The 15,470-nt window shown below is 36.1% G+C and overlaps 1 protein-coding gene across 1 annotated transcript in view; it reads right to left on the minus strand.

Annotated features, from left to right (window-relative positions):
- Positions 1-8,257: 8,257 nt before the first annotated feature.
- ACVR2A (activin A receptor type 2A) overlaps positions 8,258-15,470 on the minus strand; it is a 56,603-nt gene continuing 49,390 nt past the window's right edge. The window contains exons 10-11 of the mRNA XM_032211651.1: positions 14,839-14,969; positions 8,258-11,844 (exon numbers count right to left, since the gene is read on the minus strand). Coding sequence (XP_032067542.1) covers positions 11,650-11,844; positions 14,839-14,969 — 326 coding nt within the window. The 3' untranslated portion in view covers positions 8,258-11,649. The remainder of the gene's footprint in view (positions 11,845-14,838; positions 14,970-15,470) is intronic.

Below are 15,470 nucleotides of genomic sequence, written 5' to 3' on the forward strand. Positions count from 1 at the left end.
TAATTTCTATGTATTTTGGTGTGCTAAAAACAAATAAAATATTGAAAAAACTCCTAGACGTCATGATTTGCCACAACATGCAAAATTGTCTTCAAATTTATCATTTTTAAAATTTTTGGTATTTTTTTATATTATGGGTTTTTAATCAAATTTACTATTAATTACTATTAATTAATTCACATGTGCATTTAAGATATAAAATGCCAAAAAACCTTAAAGGGTTTGTCTGAGTTATGTAAAAAAAATATAGCACTGTAAATCTGATGGTCAGCAATATATACATAACCTAAGCAAGTTCTAATTCTGTGCTTCTAATGGTAGAAGGGGTTAATCTTTCCTGAAGAATCCAGTAGGAAGGAGACACAGGGCAGATAGCAGCATCTCCGGTCAGTGCAGGAGGCATGGCAAGCACTATGACGTCTCATGTACAGACATAGAGCTACTCTCCTGCATGCCACATTTGTGCACGAATCATCAGGTTCTTGGTTCTAGGCTCTTCACACTTTTTCATCACAATTCATGTTAGCTTGTCATTCTTCAGTTATGTTATGGCTCCGTGAAAGTGTATTAATTCGCCAGACAATTTCTGTTTCATTTGTGGTAAATATACAGTGTTGAAGCAACAGCAGAATATTACAGACTTTGTGGAAAAAGTATACTTTGCATACTTTGGACTAAATATTGGAGATCAAGATAAAGTTTGGGCGCCTCATAAAGTGTGCAAACGGTGTGTTGAGGACCTCTGAAACTGGTTCAAGGGTAAGAAAAAAATCCATTATGGGATTCCTATGGTATGGCAAGAGTAAAAGAACCATAGTGATGATTGTTACTTTTGTTCATGCAATGTGAACGGGTTTAATTCCAAATGGAAGCATTCCATTTCATACCCCAATCTTCACTCAACAATTTGTCCCATCCCCCATGGCACAGATATACCAGTACCCAAGCCCCCTGCTACCTTGGAAGAGATACCTAGTTCTGATGAAGGTGAAATCATACCTGAACCAGATGATGAATCAAGTACTGACTTTGAAGATGATACAAGACCAAAATTGTCTTCTCAGAAACAAGACTTGAATCTTCCCAAAGATGCCGCTGAGTTACTCGGATCAAGGCTGAAAAGCAGGAATTTATTGTTGCCAGGAGTGTCGTGGTTCAAACATCGTGAAAAGGAGTTCGTTCCTTACTTCACCCAGGAAGACAAGTTGGTTTATTGCATCGATGTCGAAGGTCTGATGGGTCAATTTAAAATCCAATATGATTCAGAGCAATGGCGTCTTTTTATAGATTCTTCAAAAAGAAGTCTCAAAGCAGTTTTACTCCACAACGGTTTTTACGCTTCCATACCTGTAGGTCATTCCGTACACTTGAAGGAAACCTACAAGAACTTGGAATTGGTTCTTCGTAAACTTAAATATGAAGACCATGGTTGGCAAGTGTGTGGGGACTTGTGCTCGGGCAACAAGCTGGGTATACCAAATACCCTTGTTTTCGTGTCTATGGGACAGTCGAGACCGACAAAATCACTGGACCAAGAAGAGTTGGCAGCCGAGGGTGCTAACAGTCGGTGAAAAAAATGTCCTCCAAGAAACTGGTTTCCCCATAAAGTTCTTCTTTAACTTCAACTCCCATAAAGTTCTTCTACCACCTCTCCACATAAAATTGGGATTGATGAAGCAATTCGTAAAAAGACTTCCAAGAGATGGAGAATGCTTCAAATACTTGGTCACCAAGTTTCCATGCCTGTCGGAGGCAAAATTGAAGGAAGGTGTGTTCGTCGGACCAGACATTAGAAGGCTTATAGTTGAGCAGAGTTTGTCAATACCATGATGGATCCTCAAAAAGAAGGGTGGTTGCATTTAAAGAAGTCGTACAGAAATTTTTAGGCGATAACAAAGATCCTCACTACAAAAAGATCGTCGGAAGAATGCTGAAAGCATTTCAAGCTTTAGGTTGCCTGATGAGTTTGAAAGTGCATTTCCTCCAGTCCCACCTTGACTACTTTCCTGAAAATTTCGTAGCTGTGAGTGAGGAACAAGGTGAACAATTCCACCAAGACATTAAAGAGATGGAAAGGAGATACCAGGGAAAATGGAGCATTACAATGATGGCAGACTACTGTTGGATGCTTCAGAGAGACATTCCAGATGCTACTCACAAGCGTAAATGCACCAAGAGGAGCCTCACAAGGAAGAAGAATCGAGTTTAGATTCTAGTAGGTGAGCTCATTTCAGTTCAAAAAAGGATTTTCATGAAAATATAGTAATAAAACTTTAATTTTATAAGTCTATTTTCATTTATTTTGAGGTATTGCCTTATTTAACATAGTTGCCTAAATTGTCAGGAAACGTGATGTCCTATGACAAAATGGAGGTCATTTTCGGCTTCAGTGCACCAAAAAACATAGATTACGTGGAATAACCAAAACAGCTCCCCCCAAAAAAATTTTTGTAGACCTGTGTTACCTTTAAAATTTTACAGTCTCCTAGGAACTACCTAAAAGGAAATAGTAGAACTGTTTCTCATTAGCTATTGAATGAAACTAGCATAATATTTTGAGACCAACAGATATATTGGGAAGATATTGGACACTCGCAACAGATGTCGTGAAAAGGAGGAAGGCAATTCTAGCCACCAAATGGATGTGATGAACAGTCACAAATACACCTTTGAACATAAACCAAATGAAGGTTTTTTTTATTGCATCTCTCCCAAAGGTGCTTTTTCAAGAGGCAATTGGGCTTTGTTTTTTCTCTGAAGACATTTTGCTTCTCATCAACAGAGCTGAAGAAGCTTCTTGGATGAAAAGTGGCATATTTTCTTTCTTTTTTAAAAAAAGTTTTTATTGAGTAAACTTTAAAAACGTTGGACATAGTGCAATGTTTCTGGCATAGTCATTTTCATGGAGTTTTTTGATCAACAGTAACAGTTTGTATCCATTACATAGGTGTTCTGTCCCCCCTTCACGGCTCTTAACAAACAGCAAGACTAATAAACTTAAAAGGAACTTTCTTTATCAGTTCTCAGCTCAGACTGGCTTCGAGCCCAAAAATAACATAAATACAGTCTTGAACGAGATAACAGAATGAAAACAAAACAACTCTTACAAGCAATGCACTTTTCCAAGTGTAGCCTTGAATCAGGGTTACAGGAAACACCAAAGCACTTATCCAAATGTATCAAGCAATGTTGTACGCACGAAGGAACGTTGACTCCTGCGACTAGGGCGTGGCAGCATCTGTCCTTTTATCTCCAAACCTGCCCCTAACAAGCCCCAGCTGCATAATGAATCTTGTATCCCGAAAAGACTCACAGCAGACATCTGCTGAGTCACAACATATAGGTATGTGTGGTCAGTCAAATTATCTACACATTAATCCCTTTCATGATATAGTTACTATCAGTACATATACATATCCAATTCCTACATTTCGTACAATATTAATACCATATTTTCCAATTCTTATCTGTGTTTCTCTGTCCCGACTTTTTTCCCTCGTTTCTAACCATTGATACCATTTGTCCCAGATTTCGTGGTATCCCATCTCACCCTTGTCTTTGAGTTCTAGAGTCAACCTGTCCATTTCTGCGCATGTCAGTCTTCTTTATTATTTCTTGTTCTAGGGGATCTCTTGTTTTCCCAGTTTTGTGTGAAGACCAATCTTGCTGCTATTAAGATATGCAACATTAAATATAATCCACTTTTGCTATATTTTTCTTTTATAATCCCTAACAGAAATAGTTCTGGCCTCAACTCTATCCTTTGATTTAACATCTCTTCCAATCACTTTCTTGTCTGGTGCCAAAAGGCCCTGGCTTCCAAGCACTCCCACCACATATGGTAAAAGGTTCCTAGCACAGCATTACAATTCCAACATCGTGGCAATAAGTTTTTATTAATTTTGGCTGATCTTGTGGGTGGGATGTGCCACCTATAGAACATCTTGTATAAGTTTTCTTTATACAAGGTGGCTAGGGTTAACTTTCTATTTCTTTCCCATAAGTCTTGCCAATTGTCCAAATCTATATTCTAAAATTCCTACTCCATGCTAGCATAGTTTCCTTTACCTGCTCTTCCACCATTGTGTATTCCATTGTATTGTATTGATATTTTTTAATCATTTTCTTCTCTTCACCTAATAAAATTTTATCTAATTCTGTGGATTCTTTCTTGATGTCCCATTCTTTTTTGTCTTTTACATATTGTGCCTGAACTTGTAGATAAGCCCACCATTCTAGTTCTAATCTTTCCTTGTATAATTCTTTTCTAGATTTTAATTCACCTCTTTCATTTAGTGTATCCTTGTATGTAATTACTTTCCCTAGATTAATAAAATTCTGATGTTTCCAAAGCCGATAACCAGTCTGGAATTTCCATGTAATTTTGATTCTTATCCATGCATCAAGTAGAGCTTGTCTTATATGATGCCTGTGGAAGTACTGATGAGCCTTGTGTTTTCCATCCCATAGGAAGGCATGCCACCTCATTTGCATACCATGGCTTTCCAGCACTAATAGCCTTCTATTTTTTAGTCCTATCCAATCTCTTACCCATGTTAAAGCTGCTGCTTGGTAGTATCTTCCCCAGTTGGGCAGTCCAAATTCTCCTTTTCTTGAAATCCTGTAAGAGTTTCAGTTTGAATTTAGGTCTCTTTCCTTGCCAGATAAATTTTAGATGCCGATTTATTCAAATTTCTGAAATACTGTTTCTTCAATCTTATTGGTATATTTTGGAATAAAAAAAGTATTTTGGGCAAGATGTTCATTTTGACTGTGGCTATTCCCCCCATAAGGGAAAGTTGCAAATTTTTTCCATCGTTCCAAATCCACCTTAATTTGGTCAAATAGTTTGTTATAATTATCTACTTTGAGTGTCACACATCTTGCTGTTAATTGTATTCCTAAATATCTCACCAACCAATTCATTTTTGTCTAATTGTCATATTTTTTGCTAACATTTTAGTTTTTTCTTTATTTACCCTCAGACCAGCTGCTTCCCCATATTCTCCCAGTACTTCTATTAGCCTCATACCAGATCACAGTGGTTCTTCCATAATAAACACCTGCAAAAGCTTGTAACTTAAATAATTCCTTTTTGATTTCTAGACGATTAATTTGTTCATCTTTCCAAATTATCCTAGACCTCCAACGTTAATACAAATAATAATGGTGATAGTGGGCATCCTTGCCTTATGTCTTTTTGGATTTTAAAGCTCTGTGTTGTTTCCCCATTAATTACCTCTCTGGCCAGAAAAGTGGCATGTTTTCAAAGAAAACCCAGAAAGTCCAGTTGCCTCTTGAAAAAGCACCTTTGGGACAACCATGACCTGGATAATTGAGAATCTCCATTCACATGCTTTCTACCCTTTTTTTTTCCTGAACACATAATCACCACTTTAAAATATTGCATTGTCACTGCCTGGAATTTTGACTTCATTTCTTTCAATGTTGCTTTGAGACCTTTTTTTTTCTTTTTAAGAATTCATAGATCAGGGAATATTGACAGGTATAAAGTGCTAAGGAAAATCAAGATATTTCATTGCTGCCACTTTGCTAGAATCTTGAGGAGAAAAATTCAAAGTTATTTTCCAAATGCATTCATGGAATGAGACTACCAAGATTGTTTTAGGATGCTTGTTTTTAAGCAACTTTGCAGTTTCTACCAAGTATAATGTTGCAAGCAAAGCATTCCATTATAAATGAAAATTGATGGTCTGAAAATCTTTGTAATGTATCTCTGGTGAACTTCAAATATACTATAGTCTGCAGCAGGAAGGTCATTCCATGTGTGTGTGTGTGTGTGTGTCCCCATATGCACCGGAGATACCATGTTATATTTTTTTTACCTATCCCTTGCTTATTGCCCCCTTTTGAATTTCATTCAATGCTATTTAGTAAATCCATATCACAAGCATAAATGAAATGACTACTGTATATAATGGGTTGTTGATCTTTTTTTGTTGAATTGCTTAACCAAATTAATTTACTATTAACTAACAAGTATCTCCTGAAAATTTTTAAGGCCTAGTGAGATAAAGTAACTATGTCCATAATTCAAGGAAGTAAAAAAAAATCAGAATTCAATTACACATGAAAGGTTTCCCTGATGCTTGTTACGTCCCCGTTTTTCCATGTTTATCATTACAATATTAGCTTGTTGCTTTAACAACAGGCTTATTCAGCCAATAGTTATGCAGCCAATAAAGATCCTGTGGTGGTGCAGTGGTTTGAATGTAGTATTGCAAGCTAATTCCACTCACAGCGGCAGTCAATCCTGATGGGGCTCAAGGTTGACTCAGCCTTCCATCCTTCCGAGGTTGATGAAATGAGGACCCAGATTGTTGGGGGCAATAGGATAACATTTGTAAACTGCTTAAAGCACTGTGAAGAGGTATATAACTCAAAGTGCTATTGCTATCCTGAATATGTTAATTATCATAATTATCATAAAAGAATTTAAATCCATAGAATTGTACTTATAAAACTCTTCTTCAAGCAAGAATTGGGGAGATAAGTGTGTATAGTTCACACATGCATTTTGTGATATAAAGTTGAATAGGCAACATCACACTCGTTATATGATTAATTGCTGCTACTTAAGTTACTGCTTTGTGTGCTATTTTCTTGGAAAACCTGTGAAATAAAAAGTTTCAAACAATCAGACTTTTGTCAGAATAAGAAAACTAAATTGAGTTATCATTGAAACTTGGTGTAGAGTGGGCATTGGCTACTTGCCATCAGATTAATCAGTAAAAATTAAACCATTCTCCTCCTGTAAATGAGATGTTACTTTTCCTCTTACCAAAGAAAGGGAGTGAAAAAGAGTAAGGTGAGAAACCTGATCCCATTTGTGGCCGTATCAGGATTTTGTTTGCCCTTTGGGGGCTGGGATAGGTGTGGCCTGGTCATCACAGCCCCAGGACATGGGACAACTCGGTGTATCGTGGGCTGGATTTGGCCCACTGGCCGCGTATGACAGATCTGGTCTACAGCATGGAGGGTTCCAACCTTTTGTCTGGCCTAGGCTGTATTGAGTGAAGATGAATTGTCTTGAGTCACTTATATAAAATATACAATGCATATAAATCACATATTAATGCTAAGTTTACAATTTTGTGCGGCCACATTACTTGTTGTCCAGGGCTGCATGCAACCCGTGGGTTGTGGGTTGGATACATCTGATCTAATGTTTTTCACAGCATGCACAAATAGCCCATGCCCTTTTGAAGATTGCTAAATTGGGGCTCTTAGTTGCCCAGGTTAGCATGTAAAATAGGGAAAAATAATACTTGCAATTGTTCAACAGTATCTATAAGTCCTGGGCTTCCTTGAAGCCCCACATTTGGAAGATAAGTGATAATTTGGACCTCATTCTTAAAACAAGCAGTATATTTATATACTTTTTCATATAAACTAATGTACACTGAGGATCACGTGAATTGACCTACATAGTTTGCAATTTTTAGATGTTTATCAGAACTATCAAGATTTTTAAAGTTCAATTATATCAAACAACAAAAAAAATAGAGAATTTCTTTACATACATTATTTAATTCCTGATTTCCCATAGATGTAATTCCCTCAGTAGCACTTTCTGTATCTGTTTTGCTCTGGGTGATGTACACTCTACTTCTGCAGGGCAAATGTGATTGTAAAGAGTTGCTGCTAATATTGTCCAAATTAATTCATTTCTAGTATAAAGATATTTTCCGTTTTAATTATTCCTAGTAGCCAAAAAAAATTTGAAATGCTGCTCTTAAGACTTTCTTTCTGCCAAAGAACATTTCATTTGTGATTGCTGAAATACAATTATAATTCACTGTTTCCAAATTGGCAAAACAAAATCTGAGAAAAATAATCATTCTTATGTGCAATATAAAAGATACTTCATTTTAAAGAACGAATCAGAATAGTGTACAAGTCATAGTAGTCACTTAATTTTTTATTCATTGTTCTGTGGGAATAGGGAAAGAGAAGCATACATTTATACAATATTTCACAATCACTTTTATTCAAGATGGGGTTATTCTTAAATACTTGCCGAAAAATAGCAAGAGCAATTTGACAGTAGTACAACAACCTGTGCCCAGAACACTGACAAGTACCGAGTAAAGCTAAAATAATTGCTTACCAATATTTTGAGAGGTAACATCTTATATGGGCTTGAGTGTGCATTAAAAAAAAAAGTACTGCTGGTTGAATATTGAGGTAAATGGTGTTCCAACAAGGATACTATTTTTATTCCTTGTTCGTAATCCTGTACATAGCTTGCAGAATTTTATACCAAATATTCCTAATAAAAATGCATTAAAAAGTTTAAAAAGAGAATTGGAAAAAGGTCAACCAATCAGTCACCTCACTTTGTTAAACTACGATCAGCAATTTTATTCTGTAGAACAGTAGTATGAACACTATTTATTACTACTACATCAGATTACACCTTAGTTATGCAAGAGCTACTCCACATGGATTTTGCTATCAAAGAAAGTATAAAGTTGTGTATTTTAATCCAGACGCATTTTCAGAATACCACCATGAATGAGAACACTAGGTCAAAGAACTCCAACAATTACGAGGCACAATCTGTTCCAAAAATGCTAAGGTATATTTAGCGACTGTACAAAGAGTAGTCATGCATCATGTGATATAAAGTTCTTTGCATCTAACACAAACTGAAAAGGTATTGCAAAGTTTAGACTTTAAAGTTGTTCACAAAACTGATCAGTTAAATCCTGCGGCAATTATATGGCAACCAACTAAGTAGTCACAGGCAAACCAAAGGACAATGAAAGCTCGAGTCTCAGCCCGGGCTTTCCTTCACAAGTCAAAGATACAAGGTAAATCACCAGAACTGGCCAGATCAATACAAGCTGTATGGTTCAAGTACAAAAAGCAACAACAGCCACAATATCTGCCAGAAAGCAGAGCACTTTTCCTAGCTCAGACATTAATGGGTTAATTCCTAGGATAGATCTTGGCTTAAGCATTTTTGAGAAAGAACCGTCCACCTTTAAATTTTCCAAACGAAGAAGTCACAATTCTGTGTGAGACTATTTTGGTGGATTTTTATTTTTTGGCAGTTTGGTGGATTTTAATAATTTCACAGATTCTACCACAAAAAAAGTTTTCTGATGAGAGGCATCTTGAAAAGCCATGTCTAGTTAGGGGGAAGCAAGGAAGGGGAGTTTTGGGAAATATTTTTTTTTAAAAAAATCTTCTCACGTAGACATGGTTCTGGCTTGATTGTCAGTTTTGATATTTCCCCTATATGATCTGCAATTTCAAATGCATTTGCAAAAAACTTACGTGAAAAGGTCTTATTTGGCTTGAGTCATATTGATGGAAGCCTATTTGATTTTTTTAAAAAAAACCTCTCTATAAAGCTGTGGTGGGAGATTTGCCACCAAGAATGATGTTTGTAGGCATGTGCTTTTAAAAATGAACACTGATAAAAGTTTACATTTTCCTAGTATGAATATTTTCATTTTGAGGGAAAAAACTATATGTGCCAATTGGTCCTATTAATTTTAATGCTGTTGCAAATCAACCCCTACAAGTAGAATCAAGCAAATCATCTTTTATTCAAAAATACATCTGAAGAACAAATACTGAGTTTGCTAACAAAAGTAGCAAGTTATGCCCAGCAACATCCATAATCAAATTATGGCATCAAATTTGGTAACTATGAGACCAAAACATGTCTCTATAGAGTATGCCAGTTTGTGGAGGAGAAATCCTCTAATACTTTTCTTTGTTTAGAACCTGATATCCAAAATCTTGTTTATAATTATTTCTTCTACATTTTCGCAGACCGGTACAAACTTAAAAAAAAAAAATCTCACTGTGATTTCATAAATCTTGAAAATGACATTCACAGTGAACACTTAACTATGACCACCTTTTCCCTTATAAATCTAATGTATTATTTAAATATAAAACTGCCTAGAATCTGATAATACTGGCTACTGTTGGTTCAGTACTTTCGTTTTGAGAATTCCCTTTGGCTTGTATACATACACACTATTCAAATGATCGTAGTGTATTATTACTGCCTTTTAAAAGTACTTTGGCACCTGCCTACTTTCTGCCCCTTTTGCTAGAGTGTTCTTAATGGATGGGCTCCACATCATCAATCCCTATAACTCCTTCAATTCAGTAGTTCAAAGTTTTCTCTCTCTAGACTGCTACATTATCATTTCCATTGAAATAACTGCAAATGTGATAGTTTTTTTTTTAAAGAAAGTCTGTATTTTTAATTTTTTTGTGACCACAAGTTAAACCTATGTATCACTGATCAATGTTCCTCTGACAAGCCGGCACAAAAAAAAGAAAAAAGAAATCAAGTGATGTGAAAGGACAAAAAGGCAACAGATATAAAGTGTGTGGAGTTCAAGGTCATGAAGCTTCCTGAGGTGATCCTGAAACAACAACACAGTGGAAATAGAGTTATGTCCAAGGCTGGACCCACACACTGGGTGGTTGGAAACATTCCCCCTGCCATCTCTTTCCAACAGCAGCCCCCCACCCCCAAATAGCTGGAGGAGTTTCTGAACCCCTTTTGCACGGGGCAGGGGCTGGGTTGCTGGAGAGGGAAATGGAACGAAGGGTAGCTTCCATCATCTTGTTGCATGTGTCTCTGTTTGGATCAACCCACTGTGTCGTGTTTAGTAAAATAGAAAATAACACTAGACAAAATATACATGAAACAGCAAAAAGCTTCTTTGAAAGAATTAATGTTAAGAGCTTTTCAGTGCCATAGCTCAATAAAATAATAATAATAATAAAAAAATCATGCTTAAATTTTCAAATTCCCATCAGACACAGCAAACCTAAATATTTAGTAAAATAAATGTATACACTATTTCGGGAACTGGAGATAAAGCTTTTAACTAATTGGGGAACTCGAAGTTGAAAAGGCAATACATTTTTTACACATAAGCTAGAACAAGGAAAGACTAACACACCATTTTAGGAATGGCCATGGCCTGTTGGCATGAAGCACAGCTTATAACCTTTAAAAAATACACCATGGATTTTTTTTAATGCATCATTTACAAAATCTGGATCAATTTATTATTTCAGTTTTATTAGTGTTGTCAATTCAATTTAGCATAGGTGGAACTGAGGTATACCTTGTTGAGGGAGGTTAAGTAATGCTTGGAAGCCTTTTTGCTAGATCCCACTTTGATTACATAGAACAGCAGCACACTAAACATTCACAAGCTGTGTCATATTGGCATTACAATAGTCATTTATATAAACACAACAGCAAATGCAATAAAAACAAGTTACCCTTTTTCTTAAATCTGAAATGAAATGTCTGATTTAAAAAAAATAGCAGTAGTTCATTTTAAGGAATTAGTCTGACATGTTAAGAAATACAATGTCAGTTTTTAAAATGTCTGACAAGCCGAGATAGGTCCATGTTCTTCAGGTACGTTTAACATTATCTTGCCATTTTCTCTGGCATATGCAGTACGTCTTCTGGATCCAAGTCTGGAGAAGAACAAAGAGGAATCTTCCTACTGACACTTCAGAGACAGACTTACCATTATTTCATGCTGAAAATGACTGACCAGAAATAGGCCAGTTGACTTGGCAGTTCCAGTGCTGAGTTTTATTGGTCAAGAAGAGTGACCACTGCTACTATCATAGACTAGATTCTTTGGGAGGAAAATCCACATTTGTCACCATGGTGACCACAGTCACAATGTCTTCTGTTGTTATAATGTTTGTCAGTCTTTTCATTTGGATAATCCTTTCCTCTACGCAGCCTGCTGATAATCGAGCTTCTGCATCATGATCCCAACACTCTTCTATTGTTTCACAGAGCATTGCCATTCCCTAAAAATAACAAGATACGGATACGGTTTTGGAAGTCTTATACAACAGGACAGAATGTAAAAACACAATCATGAAGCATCTAAGTTTTAATCCAAATTAAAACAAAAGGAATAAAACATCTGGTGATATTAACACCTTCTATGTGACCTTGGCATTGAGGAACGGCAGCAAATGCCTAAATCTGAACTCCAGAATCAATTTAGAATGAGAAAAGTTTCAGGATCATATATATTTACTGTTTATCTGCCTTAGCTATCAGCCCAAGTATATAACTTAGACTCATGATTGTTACCTTTCTAACACCGGTTCCTGTATATCTGAAAAGCTGCTATGATATTGTTTCAGTTTCTCCTCCTTTTCAAAAGTTGATGCAATTTCAAATTAGGATTTTGAAACAAAGGTTGACCCTCTTCTTCCGTCTGCCAGGAGACTTTTTTTTATCTAGTTACATTTTTTAAAAAAAATTCCTTCCAATCTTGCAGACTGGCTAGAATGGTGTAGGATTTAAATGGGGTCAGATGGGGGAGGGGAGGAGAAGACAGATTGTCTATGCAAATACAGTTGAAACATGAGACAGATTAAAAGAACTTTATCAGCTAGCAACTGTGAGATGGCAGAAAACCATCCTGTTGTTGAGAGCCTCTCAGATTGCCTGAAACCTTTTGATATATGTCATTTTAGCAATCTCTCTCAATTGTGTTTATAGACTTTTCCTAAAAAGGTCACTGAAGCCTGCCATGGGATGTCCTGGGAGGCTGAAATGCTCTGATATTAATTTCTCCTTGTTTTGAGTACACATGAGGAAAAAACACTTTTGCAGACAATTTCCATGCCATTCAAATAATAGCCTGTAACCATGGCAAATATATCAGCTATCCTATTTTTATAGGTGAAAGACAAATAAGAAATAAGTATTGAGTCCTGTTAAATCTCAGAAAGGGTGGAAATTTAATCTGCATTAAATGCTTTCTTACCTTTTTTTTTTTGGACAATCCAATGTTTACCACCTCAAACAGAAGCAGTGCAAAACTAAAATGAAACAGTAATAAAACACCTCAAGGATCTTATCTTAGTCTATCCTGAACGATTGAATTTCTACCCAATGTAAAAAAGACTAGAAAAATGATTTGGTTGCAAAAATATAATTTTGGAACCACACTACATATGAAAAAATTCTGTTTTCAACTGTCTTGTAATATTTAGGGCATATCAATTATATTATGTTATGCAGATATCTGAAGTGAAACTGGAGGAATGAAAGTTAAACTGGGGGAATGAAAGTTAAACTGGAGGAATGAAAGTTAAAGGAGCCAAGATGGCGCAGCGGTTAGAGTGCAGTACTGCAGGCTACTTCAGCTGACTGCTAGCTGCAGTTCAAATCTTACTGGCTCAGGGTTGACTCAGCCTTTCATCCTTCCAAGATGGGAAAAATGAGGAGCCAGATTGTTGGAGGCAATATGCTAACTCTGTAAACCGCTTAGAGAGGGCTGTAAAAGCACTATGAAGCTGTATATAAGTCTAAGTGCTATTGCTATATTGCTTTTGCTAAATTAGGATCTCTTTCCTAGGTGTAGACTAGAGAATAATGTGAATCAAAATTTTCTTCAGAACAATTTTGATTTCTATTTATAAAATCTATGTTCAAACTTAACACTGAAGTACATAGAAATGTGTCGTGCTAGAACATATTAACCTATATGTTAACACAGTGTATTAAACTGGATTGATATTAATATAAAACAACTCCTCTCACATTTGGTGATTGCAAATATTATTAACTTTTTGCTAAATAGTAAAATAAAAATCTAAATGAGAATATTATTTCCAGTATTTGGAACTTCGTTTAGACCTTTTTTGTACTTTGATCTCTGCAATTCCAACTGCTCTTAAGAGAATTCAGCTGTTGAGTTTTCCTCTTTTGTAGAACAGCTTTTAATGAAGGTGCACTGAAAGGAAGATCTTCCCATAATTCAAAAGGTTACCTTAAAGCATGGGTATCAAACTTGCGGTATCATGTTGCCGTATCGCGATGTTTTTTCCCTTTGTGGAGCTAGGGTGGGCATGGCCTGCATGTGATGCATCTGGCCCACAGCCACCAGTTTAAGACCCCTGCCTTAAGATAACAGAATCACCATTCTAGAAAATTCCATAGCTTTGCTTCTTCGAGGTCTTGTTTCAAAGAATACAAGAAGAATATTTTTTGGGATCAGAAGTATTCTTGGACCCAAAAGACTGAATCACCTCCCATTCTGCCAAAGTACCTTTCACTGATAGCAAAGCTACAGGAATTAATGGGGAGAGGTAGCACAAACCACTGGGAGAAATAGGGGAGGGGTATACCTAAAAGGCCCCTCTTCATACTTCTTGTAGAGTTTGGCATATCATAGAAGGAAGCAGCTTTCCCCAATTCCAATTCTTCCTACCCATGCAAGACTGAAGCACAGATAGACTTGCTGGATTATATGAATATTTTAAAAAACATAATATTTTTAACAGCATGATATTGAAGTTCAATTTCTCAATTGGATTTTAAATGTATTTTTATAGGTTAAAAAATTTTATTTTCTGAAGAAAAGTTTCAGTACAGATAGGTCTCGACTTACAACCACAATTCAGCCCAAATCTTTTGTTGCTAACTGAAATATTTGCTAAGTGAATTTTGCCTTATTTTACCACCTTTTGTGCCACAGTTGTTAAATGAATCACTGCAGTTGTTAAGTTAATAACATGGCTGTTAAGTGAATCTGGCTTTCCCATTGACTTTGGTTATAAGAAGGTCACAAAAGGTGATCACGGGACATTGCAACCGTCATAAATATGAGTCAGCTGCCATCTGAATTTTCATCACGTGACTATGAGACTACTGCAGCGATTATAAGTGTGAACAACGGTCAGAAGTCACATTTTTCAATGCCATTGTAACTTTGAACGGTCACTAAATGAACTGTTTGAAGTCAAGGACTACCTGAACTGGCAACATTATTTGTTACTTACAGCATGTTTCTGCCAACACTCTCTCAGAACAGGCCTCTTCTTTTTATGTACCACAACCTCCTGCATATCTTCCAGAGAAGGATGCTGACCCACTTCTTCCTCAAAAGGTAACATATACTCATCCACGGGTCCTGCATTGTAGGAAAATGATGATGATGATGATAATAATACATTACATAAATTCTGTTAACCACTAGTTTTATGCTGATCAGGTTAAGAGACTAGAATGAAATCTGGTAGCTGGTTTATGACTGTCCAAATTCATTATATTGCTCAAGGGTCAGATAATGGGACACATCCAGTATATTTTATTTTTTCCCCTGTAAGTCAGATCTAGGCTTCTAAAGCATAGTTTCCAAGTCCCAAATCAATCTTCAATGGTTGTACAATAACAGATCTACATACAATTGTTTTTGAAAGTATGATGAACTCTGATAAAAGTAGCACAAATATTCAGCACAGTGAGTTATTCAAAGTATTAGAAGAATGAACTCAATTGTAATTATAATTCTTGAAATAGCCATCTGTGAACTCATTTTTCACATCTGTGAATTTTTCCCAAAAAATTCAAAACTAAATATTTGACACTTGTCTCATATATATCATCTGGCTATTAGGTCTGGCTCCTGAAC

Source organism: Thamnophis elegans, chromosome 1, assembly GCF_009769535.1.
Source record: "Thamnophis elegans isolate rThaEle1 chromosome 1, rThaEle1.pri, whole genome shotgun sequence".
Taxonomy (NCBI): domain Eukaryota; kingdom Metazoa; phylum Chordata; class Lepidosauria; order Squamata; family Colubridae; genus Thamnophis; species Thamnophis elegans.